The sequence below is a fragment of the Ochotona princeps genome, chromosome 1 (genome assembly GCF_030435755.1).
Source record: "Ochotona princeps isolate mOchPri1 chromosome 1, mOchPri1.hap1, whole genome shotgun sequence".
In the NCBI taxonomy this organism is placed as follows: Eukaryota; Metazoa; Chordata; class Mammalia; order Lagomorpha; family Ochotonidae; genus Ochotona; species Ochotona princeps.
In genome coordinates this window covers 10,818,789-10,829,631 of record NC_080832.1, presented here as the reverse complement: position 1 = coordinate 10,829,631, position 10,843 = coordinate 10,818,789, and the positions used below count along the sequence as shown (strand labels likewise).

The window sequence follows — 10,843 nt, the reverse complement described above, 5'->3', positions numbered from 1 at the left end:
GGTTGCTTTGGAGGCCTCTTTTCTTGGTGTGTAAATGGAACCTTTTCCCTGTGTTTTATGTTGTGTTTCCTTGGGCCTGTGTGTGGCACACTGTCCCCTTCTGAGTGGGATCCCGGGCATACGGGATGGGGACCCACGCTCTGAGTCTCATTTTAGCTTAGTCACCCTTTTGTTTACAGGGACTGTGTCCAAACACAGGTGCAGTATCTGAGGTCCAGGCAGTTAGGACTCCAAGAGGTGAATCTAGAGAAACCCAATTCAAGCCAAACTGTCCCTCCCACACAGCCGATTCAAAAAAAAAAAAAGTTCCCTTTCTATTACTAAATTATCCAAAGTTACCTCTGGACAATTAGTTACCTTGATACGAAGATTTTCATCTTGAACAGTACACAGGGGAATTCTGACCCCTTGAAAGAGAATCTTGCATTCTAAGAGGCGTGGCTGGGGCTCGGCCCCTAGTGTAACTGTTGATGGGTGCAGGTGCTTTTAAGAGGGGTTACTGCCTTGTTGAGGGCATGAGCTCTGGGTCTGGAAACTCTATTAAACTGTAACAGCTTTTGGCTCGTGTTGCGCTTTTGTCTATCAGCCCCCAGTAACTCTGTCGGCATTCATCCCAATTACGTCAGGATACATGATCCCGAATAGGCCAGAGTGTTGTGCTCCGAACGTGAAAACTTGGTGCAGACCCCAACTGAGTGTGCAATGTCCCTTATGAGGACTTGGACAGTGACTGGGAGAACCCTCACAGGAGAGGCCCCTCCCACCGAGCTGCCCAATCATCTGAAAATGGACAGAAACGTCTGTGCGGAGGCAGTGACTTGAGTTAGGGGAGGCTGGTTTAAGCCCAACGAGTAAGCGCAATGTTAAGCACTAGTTTTGCAATGGTAAACCCAGCAACCCTTCTACTATTGTCTGGGCAAAGAAGCAAGCCAAGGGTTACCAGGCAGCTGCAGGGACAGGTGCGACGTTGTTGCAGCATGTGGGATTCCCACCCTTAAAAGCAAAGCTTTTACCTGTGTCCACAATCTCTCCGTGGTGCAGGACGCCTCGGGGCAACCAGGAAGACTCTCCATTGGGTTCTGCACCTGTTCTCAGCCAATTGCCTGGATGCCAACAACCCTCCAACGTTGAATTCCGCCAGCACTTTTGTTTTCACCCTGTGAACTCGGTTATGTTTGCTGGAAGGATGACTTTCGCCAATTGGCCTGCGTGTTCGCGGTGCAATGAAGCACTCTTAACTTTTAATGTCAAGAAATGCTGGCTCTTAAAACTGGCGTCGTTGTTCTGCATAGCAGGTAACGAGCAAGCAGCTTGCAGGCAGCAGATCCTGATTCCATCTGCAATACAGCGCGTTTTGCTCTCTGTAAACAATCCACGGCAGAATTCTTGCGGGAGAATCCACACCTCCTAACCCTCGGGTTCCCCTTGTGCCAGTGCACGTGCCGGACCCCCATTGTCCGCGCGTACCGGCAGTGGGCTGCTCCCAGGCCAGGAGTTTTGCTCCCAGAAGGCCCTCCCCCACCCCCGTGCCAAACATTGGGATACAGTGTTACTGAACAGGTGGACGACTAGCAACTTTTCTTTGGCTGTCACCCTGCAGACCATGCTGAAAAAAAAAAAGTTCTCCAAAGCAACCCAAGCTCCCCCCCCCCCCCCCGTGCTAGGGGAGGCCAATGCAGAGTGGTGGGGACGGAAATGCCTTCATGTGCACGTACGTACACGGGCTTTCTCCCAGCCCCGGCGGCGGAGGCACCCCTCGCCCCAGGGGCCGCTCCCGCCGCCGCAGGGGCGCGCGGGGACATGGGTGCAGGCGCCCGCAGCCCCGCAGCCCAGCCGAGCCCGCGCGGACCTCCGGGCAGCGACGCTCTGGCCCGCGCAGGCTCGATGGTGCGTGCGCGGCGGCCGCGGCCCGCGCGGTCCCGCCGCCAGGGGGCGCGCTGTCGGGCGCCGCCGAGCTCCGAGCTGCTGCGCGGCCCGACTCTGGGCCGCCATATTGGATGCCGCAGCCGCCGCTGCTGCCGGCGCTTCCTCCTGTGTCTGGACCGTGCGCTGCCGGTTCCTGCGGCCCGGGCGGCGAGAGGGGAGCCTGTCGGAGGAAAAGCGAGGAGGGAGTGCGGCGTGTAGGTGCCCGGGAGCGGCGGACGGGCGGCGGAAGCGAGAGCAAGCGGGGCGGAGAAGCCCAGGCGCCGCGGCCCAGCCCCTCCCCCGCCGGCCCGCCCCGGCTGCGCCTCTGTGGCCGACCCCGGCGCTCCGCCCGCCCCGGCGGCCATGCCGGGGCCCCGCCGGCCCTGAGGGAGCCCTTCCCGACCCGAGCCTGCCCTCCCGCCGCCGCCCCGGGCGGTGGCCGCTCCCGCGCCGGCGCCCCGCTCCGGCCCCCCGCTCTCCGCTCCCCGGGCGCCGCGGCCGCCGCCTCTTCCGCCGCCGGGCCCCGGGGCCTCCGCAGCGACAACATGGAGGCCGTCAAGACCTTCAATAGCGAGGTTGGTATCGCCGGGTCACCCCGGGCCGGCCCCGCGCGCGGAGGGTGGGCGCGGACCCCGAGGGCTCCCCGGGTGGGGCCGCGGGGGGAGGGGCGCGGCTCCCGGGGCGCCCCTCCCCCGGGCCCGGGCGGACTGCGGCGGAGGGCCCCGCGCGGCCCGCCCCGCACCCCCCTGACCGGGCGGGAGCGGCCCGCACCCCTGGCCCCGTACTCCTCCAGGGCGGAAGCAACCTGCACCCTTCGCCCCGCACCCCGCCGAGGCGGGAGCGACCCCTAGGCTTAGGAGGCTGGGGGTGCGGGGCGCATCTCCCCGCAGGCCTGCCCGGGTCCCTGGAGGCGCACGCCGGCGGTGCTGCTCTGCGGTCCCCACTCCTCGTGGTGTTTGTAGCTTATGTTGATGAGGGTAGCTGGCCCAGCCAGGGACTTGAGCTAATTGGACAGGCAGGGATGTTCTGTGGTTTTCGCTCTGTGGACTCCCCCCGTCGCGACCGGAGGGCACGGAGAGGAGAGGAGCCTAGGGTAGGGTAGGGTAGGGTAGGGTAGGGTAGGGTAGGGTAAGGTAAGGTGCCTGCGAACGGCAGGTGCTGCCCACAGCAGCCTGCACGGTCATCCAGCCGTCCACTCGAACTTGAGAGCTTTTGTGTTTGTGTTTTTTTTTAAGCAGGTGTGCAGTTTGCACAGTTTACACTGAAAAACTCCCGACTTTTTGTGGACCTAAACGTAGGCATTTGCGTGTTTGCACTAGCGGCCTTAATTCTATTTGCGTGAGCCTTACAATACTTAAATTTGAGAGTAACTAGGTGTCAATTCTGGGAAATGCTAACTTCGAAATGGAAACACTGTACATATAATCTCCAGTAGTGTAATTGTCAGTATTGTAAATAATTCACTTACTAAATACCAGATTGATGCATTTAGTACTTTTAGACACCACTTTTCGTTAAAATAGATGTTTTTTAGTCTGAGGATTAGGATTTGGGAAGCTTAGCAAAGAGGTGAAAGATACAGTATGTTAGCGCAGCTAGTGGCCACCCAGTATGTGATTGTTAGTGGGGAAACCTTTTCTTGGAGTTTATTACTTATTTCGCACACTTCTTAGTAAATAATTCAGAGCAACATATTGGAACCCTTTTAATTTTACGAATCTAGTTGGTAACTTGGGGCAGGTGATTTTTCCGGTATACAGCGTTTACTAACGCACGCAGTGTAGAATGTTGAGTAGGATCGATTTATTGTTAGCAGTACCACAACTGCAGCTCTGCCGCTCGGAGTGCTGTAGCACTCTTGTTAAAGCAAGTCTCTTGGTGGTGGTTGTTTTTTTAAATTTTGTTTGGGAGGGAGGAGGTGGATCTTTGATCTGTTGGTTCACTCCTGAAGCTGCCAGGTTGGCCGGGCTACCCGGCTTAGCCTGGAGGTTTATTCAGGTCCCATGTGGGTGGGGGGCGGGGTCAGGCACTTGGGCCAGCTACTGCTGTTCTCCCAGGCACATTTGCAAGTTGCTGCAGGAGTCCTGAGGCTTGTCCCAGGTGGCAGCTTAACGTGCCATGCTACAGTTGCAGGCGTTTACTTTTTTGTTTTTTTCTTAAATCGTACAATAGCATGCTTGTTTTCAGTGCATTTAAGGGGTTTTAAAACTCCCTCATCTTGATGGATCTGTCTAGTAGAGTTCTGCTGTGTATCCTGAGGCCCCCCTCACCACGCGCACACCCTTTAAAGGGAAGATATTAACAGGTGGCTGGTGCACTGTAGTTGGTCACAGCTGAGTGAGGAGAGGAGCAAGGGACTGTTTATCATTTGAACATTGATAAAGATCCAGGGCACAGCGTGTGTGTGCGTGCCAGGCTTTTCCCTCTTGCTCTGTGGGCACTTGAGCTTTCTGGTATTCTCTTTCTGCACCGGTGTTGCTCACCCCTCCTAAATGAATTTCAGAGAACTCAGAAGTATTTGAGCATCACTACTGGGCTTTCGTTTCACCATGCTTGAAAGTAGAACAGGGTCAAGAGTTGAGGACAGGACGTGTATCTGAAGATTCAGAAAACAGATGACATCATCTTATGAAAGTTTTGGTAGTATTTTCTGTGAATGATGCTTTGTGTCATGTTTATTGCAGGTGGGCGTGTGCTAGAAAGTAGTTCAGTGATTGTTTTCGATTAAATTGTGTGAAGGGGAGTACAAAAAAGAAAAAGAATCGAAGGAGAAAATAAATTTGAGACTTTTGTTTGAAAGGCAGATTTTTACCAAGAGGAGAGACAGGTCTTCCATGTGCTGGTGCAGTCCCCACAAAGCCACAACTGTTGGCTGAGCTCCCATGAAGCCACAGCTTCCTCTGGGTCTCCCACAAAGGCTCAGGGGCCCAAGGACTCAGGCCTTTTTCCTGTTCCCCAGGCCATAAGCAGGGATCTAGATAGGAAGAGGAGCCACTGGGAGCTGGATTGGCACCCAGATGAGATGTTGGCACTGCAGGTGCAGGATTAGCATACCATTGCACTGGTCCCTAAAAGGATGTTTTTAGAGCACTTAGAATGAATTTTTTTAAAGTTTTATTTGTTTTTATTTGAAAGGCGTATTTATAGAGAGAAAGGGAGACAGATTTTCCATCTGTTGGTTCACTCCTCAAATAGCCATAGCAGCCAGAGCTGAGCTGATGCAAAGCCAGGAGCTTCTTCTGGGTCTTGCAAGTGGGTGCAGGGTCCCAAGGCTTTGAACCACTCCCACTTTTTTCCTATGCCATAAGCAGGGAGCTGGGTGGGAAGTGGAGCAACCAGGATACAAACTGGCATCCCTTTGAGATTTCAGGGTTTACAAGGGGAGGATTAGCCAGTTGAGCCATTGCGCTAGGACCCTGAATTTGACATTTTTCTTTGGGTTGGGTCTGAGAACTTGTAGCATTGTATTCTTAGAAAGTTATGTTTGCTCATAGAGCATCAAAACTTAGCTCTAAGAATAATTGCAAATATTTGTCAGGGTTTTTTTAATGACATATTGAAAATAGGAAATAACTTTATGGGTTGCTAATTCTTAAGTTTTTCAATACTGGGCTTTCCTCCACTTCTGATTTTTAATTAAAGAATACTGATTTGAAAACAGGAATATTCCACGCATATGTATATATGTATACACACACGTAGTTATATATAATACGTAAGTATGAGTAAATAGAATATATTTATATATTTTTGAAGATTTATTTTTCCATTGGAAAGACAAGATATACAGAGAGAAAGAAAGAGAAAAAGATTTTCCATCTACTGGTTCACTCCCCAGGTGGCTGTAATGGCTAGAGCTGAGCCGATCTGAAGCTCCCACACGGTTGCAGGGTTCCGTCCTTGACTGCTTTCCCAGGCCACAAGCAGGGAGCTGGATGAGAAGTGGAGTAGCTGGGATATGAACTGGCACCTATATGGGACCCCAGTGGTTGCAAGGCAAGGATTTAGCCAGTGGGCTCTTGTGCTGGGCCTTAGAGATAATTTTTAGAGATTTATTTTTATTTAAAGACAGGATTATACAGAAAGAAGAGATAGTTCTTCCCTCCTGGTTCACTCCCTAGAGGCCCGCGATAGCCTCCTGGAGCTGGGCCAGTCTGAAGCTAGGAGCCAAAGCTTCTTGCAGGTCTCCCAGCTAGGGGCAGGGGCCCAAGGATTTAAGCCATCCTCTGTGCTTCCCCAGGTCGTCACTGAGTCTGAAGTGCCGCCAATGGGATCTCAGCCATATGGAATGCATGTGGGGGTCACGTTTCCATTCCACTATGTAGGGCTCCCATGACAGTGACTTTTAGGTTAAGAATACAGATTTTTAATGTGCAGACTGGGGGGTGAATTTCCATTTGTGAAGACACTGATTGTATGAAGGGTATGGCTGGGTGGCTACCATTCTTTCCACCTCTATTAGTATGTTAGATCCTTTAATTGTACAGGAATTATGTTGTAAATTCCATTCAGTTAGCACAAGTTAAATGAGATTTAGGTTTAAGAATGGATTTTTAATTGCCTGCTGTGCTCATTTTATGGGGAAATTTAATTTTTGTTTCAAGCATCCTCATTGTGGAGGAGAGTTAGTCCCAGAACCACTGCTGTGAATCCTGGGGTGATGGAGGAACAGACTGTGAGGGTTGCTGCTGGGCCTGAGCAGGGTGTGGTCCTGGGCATGGACCTGCTACTCCCAGGTGGCAGTGGAGCTCTCCCTGCCTGACATGCTTGGCAAGCGACTGCTTAAGGTGCTGGCACACTTGAGGGCTGCAGCTGATTGCTAGAATACAACAGTTTATAAAATAAATAGTGTTTCCATACTCAGTATTTAAAAATGACTGACATGGGGAGGAGCTTTTGGCACAGTGGTTAATCGCACACTGAAGGGTCTTGGTTGAAACCCTGTTCCACTTCCGGCTCTGACCTCGGGAGGCGGCAGTGATGGCGGAACTAGTTGGCTTGCTGCCCACTTGGGAGGCACAGTCCGTGCTTTGGCAGGTGTCTAGGGAGTGAACCTGTGAGGAGTGTGCTCTCTCTGATGTGAATAGAAGTAAGTAAATTTTAAAAAATGGTAGAATGACCACACTTACTTATAGAGGTCATTCTGGGAGGCTCTCTGTCTCCCTTTTCCTCCCTCCCCCTCCCTGAAATAAGTAGGGGAAGAGAATGGTACCATGCTACTTTTTCTGTGGTGAAATTTCAACTGGAGAGGCATCTTAACAGTGTAGTAACTCTAATGTAAAAGTTATGGGAACGTAATAACTGGAGGAGGTAAGTTTTGCTTCCATATTGAATTTTTAGAGTTCCCATCACCTTAAAATGAAACACTGCCCCAATACAGATGTCATACTGCCCCGAAATTATAAATTGTTAGCATAACCAAATAGCAGTCAGTGATTTTGTGCATAGCTATAGTCCCCGCAGCCCACTCTGCCCATGCAGATCCGTGAAGAGGCTCAGTAGGAAGAAATAGGACCAAGCTGTAGGCTTGAGATGGGGCTGAGAAGTGCCTTCAGCTTCATTTTGGGATTTATTATGTTGCTTCATAAATTGAGAGGATCTGTACTCTTATACCATCTTTAGTGTATATAAATCCTTAGTAAGTTCTTTTTTTTGTTTTTGTTCTAGGATCCTTTCACTAGCTTATTTTTGTTTTAAAGATTTATTTTCATTGGAAAGTGAGAAGATCTTCTGTCTGATGATTCACTCCCCAAATGGCCGCAGTGGCTGGAGCTGCGCCTATCCAAAGCCAGGAGCCCGGAGCTTCTTCGGGTCTCCCATGCAGGTGCAGGATTTCAAGGCTTTGGGCCATTCTCGACTGCTTTCCCAGGCCACAAGTAGGGAGCTGGATGGGAATGGGGACTGCTGGGATTAGAACCGGCACCCATACAGGATCCTGGTGGATTCAAGGCAAGGTCTTTAGCCGTTAGGCTGCCATGCTGGGCCCCACTAGCTTATTTGTTTGTAAGTTGTCTCAGGATACAGTACAGGCTGTTCAGTCACTTAAACATGCAGTGTATGTTCTTGCTGTCTGATGTGAAGCCCGTTTCCAGTTTTGTGACAGAAGAGGGTGTTTAGGCTAACTGGGACTTTTTGTAATCTTCCCACCAATATCTAGGAATAGATATGGGTTGTTCAAGGGTGTGATAAAAGCATGTAAAATTCGGTATCTGAATGTGAATTTATGCTTTTGCCTGACTCCAGAAGAATTTATTTGAAGCAATTATGAAACTTTTTTTTTCTGTTTGTCATTTTAACATTCCTTGTTTGTCTGGGAATTTGTGTTTTTCTTTTCTGCTTTCATTTTCTAGGAGTCATGGTCAGTTGTAACAGCCGAGCCGTGTTTTTATTTCCATCTTGTGAAAATCTTTGAAAGGTGTCGTGATCTTGACGTGAAGAACGCTTTGGGTAGCCTCCCCGTTCCCCGCAAGTTTGGATCAGGGTTTTTAGCTTTGACCCTGCTGATGTTTTAAGCTGGATTTTTATTTGTTGTGGAAGTGATACTTGCCTGGTGGAATGTCCAGCAGCTCCCGGTCACACGCGTTGGGTCTCTGTATGTGCCCCTGCCGTGGTGACGCCAGAACTGCCTCCAAGACCTTGCCAAGTGTCTCTTGGTGGTGGTGGTGGGGGGTGACGTGATTGACAGTCCCTGAGTTAGGTCAAACATTCTACTGTCTAAAAAGCACTTTGCTAATGCAGTCAGTATTGTAATTGTTAGTGTTCAGTAATCCTTACCACTAGGCTTGAGCTCTAGGAGGGTAGTGATTATATAGCTTCAGTACTTCATGTCTGTGGTACAAAGTGCACACACTTATGTCATATATGTTTATAGATTTGTGTGTGTGTATATATGTGTGTGTATATAGACACATACATTTATGCATATGCCCAGTAAAGACACTTGGGATAGGTGATAGAGTTGGCAGTAAAATGACCTTGACCAAGGTAGTTAGTGTTTCTAGACTTTTTTTTTTAAGAAATGGTTTAGACATTTAGGTTCCCCATTAGTGGAAAGATTGCTTTTTCGTGTAAAGTAAGTTTTTTGGTAGGATTGTGTGTTTTTAAACATTATTTTGAAGGTCATTTTATGGCACTGAAGCAGTATAGGAGACTAGGTGGAAACTAACCAGGAGTCTGATGTGTTCCTGATTCTACTCACTGCACGGGCTGTGGGCAGAAAGGGTGCTGCAGCTGGAAATCCCAGTGGGGCTCAGCCCAGCCCGAGCTTTGTGCTCGATATGTCTCCTATTTGCACGTGTACTTCTGCTTTTGCATTTTTCAGGTTATGATGGTATGTAGTAACTAAAACTAAGAAAAGTTTTTTTCTTACATTAAAAATGTTAGGATATAAAGAAAATCGGGATTATTGGTGGAGGTTTTCAGACTGCATCATTTGAGAGCACTGTAGTCTTAAGCATTTGGAATAAAATTTTGTTCTCAGTATTAAAACCCAACATACATGTGGTTTGCACTTGGTTGTATCCTTGCACTGAGTTAGTTGCTGGCATTTGGATTGCTGGGAAGTGGTTTCTGCTGCCCGGTCTCACGCGTCCTTACTTCATGCTCCTGGACTGTGTTTTTAGGAGGGATGTGGATGACTTAGAGTTAGTTGTATTATTGCTTGTATATGCAATTTCAGATATCTCTTTCTAGGGCTAGTTTTGCTGTTATTGAACAGCTTTAAATCATAATGGGATGAAAATGTAATCGACCTTGACGTTGAACACTGGTGAACTCCTGAACTCTAAAGTGAGCTCATATTGTCTGGTTTTGTTTTCTCAACATCTCTCTCTGCTCCTCTCTCTCAGGATTGTGCCTCTACTCCTGCTTGTGCAGACTGCTTTTCCAGCAGCATGGACACAAGAAGCATAGTAAGAGGATTGTAACCCACGTAAGGCAGGCCCTTGGGAAACTGTCAGGCCGAAGTTGCAGTGAAATGATATGTTGTGATATGGTAGTGCTTGGGAAGTAGAAAGGAATTTGTCACTTAGACTATATTAGTAATCTTTAAGAGGGCATGTAGGGGTTAAGTTGAATTTTTTTTCACAAGAAATTTTAGAATTTCTTCCCAAAAAGCTATTAGTAGACATAATAGTAAGAATAAGTCGTACATGTGGATTCCTGTTACGTTTACTTACACTCTGCTCCACAGTATCTTTTTTTTTTTGTAAAGGCAAACATTAATTTGGCTGAAAATGAAATACATCTTCCAACTATAAGATGACAAATTATTGGCATATTCAACGTAGGAATGGAAAAGAAAAGGCTAAATAAAAATTTTGATTTTCTAATTATAGAGGAGCAGATTGTGGTAGAAGTACTATTAAGTAAATGCTGATCAGAAATATTTCTATAGCCTGTGTTTCTTCCTGAATTAATTCTGTTTGTAGTTGTAAATGTGATGTATTTGTTCTTTCTGACCTTAATTTGTGCATTTAACTGAGCTAACCCCTTGTTATGGGAGTTTCTGACACAGCTATGTGATTAACTTGGAAAATAGTATGCAAATGTTGAAGTATATACTACAGATCAGAATAGTTCAGATCACTTGATGTTACCTCATCTAGTCGGGAGTGAAGAGTACAGTATCGGTCTTGTCTAATACAGTTATTGTTGAGTTAATGCATGCTGGATTTGTTTCTGAAATAATTATGCAACTTATTGTAATTTATATAAGTTGTCCTGAAGGACCTGGAAGTTTTTTCTTTGTTTGTTCATTCATTTAATTAATTCTGAGAGAACTTATGTTCTTTGTCAGGCAGTTATTTTTTGTCTCCTGGGAGACAGCTGTGAACTAGACAGACAGACACCGCAGCCTGCTGGGCCTTCCCTTCTTGTGGCCCTTCATCCTTTGCATGGGGTACACTGTGCCTGGTGACCTTGCTGCAGAGGGAGGCCG

At 48.3% G+C, this 10,843-nt stretch overlaps 1 protein-coding gene across 5 annotated transcripts in view; it reads left to right on the top strand.

Moving 5' to 3' along the window:
• The first annotated feature begins 1,955 nt into the window (after nucleotides 1–1,955).
• SCAF8 (SR-related CTD associated factor 8) overlaps nucleotides 1,956–10,843 on the top strand; it is a 149,248-nt gene continuing 140,360 nt past the window's right edge. For 2 of the 5 annotated variants that reach the window (XM_058662552.1, XM_058662577.1), the window contains exons 1-2: nucleotides 1,956–2,480; nucleotides 9,753–9,815. In XM_058662552.1, the coding sequence (XP_058518535.1) occupies nucleotides 1,998–2,480; nucleotides 9,753–9,815 (546 nt within the window). In that variant the 5' untranslated portion in view covers nucleotides 1,956–1,997. Of the gene's footprint in view, nucleotides 2,481–9,537; nucleotides 9,836–10,843 lie in introns of those variants that run through there. The other 3 variants (XM_058662515.1, XM_058662650.1, XM_058662723.1) reach the window with 3 other exon arrangements.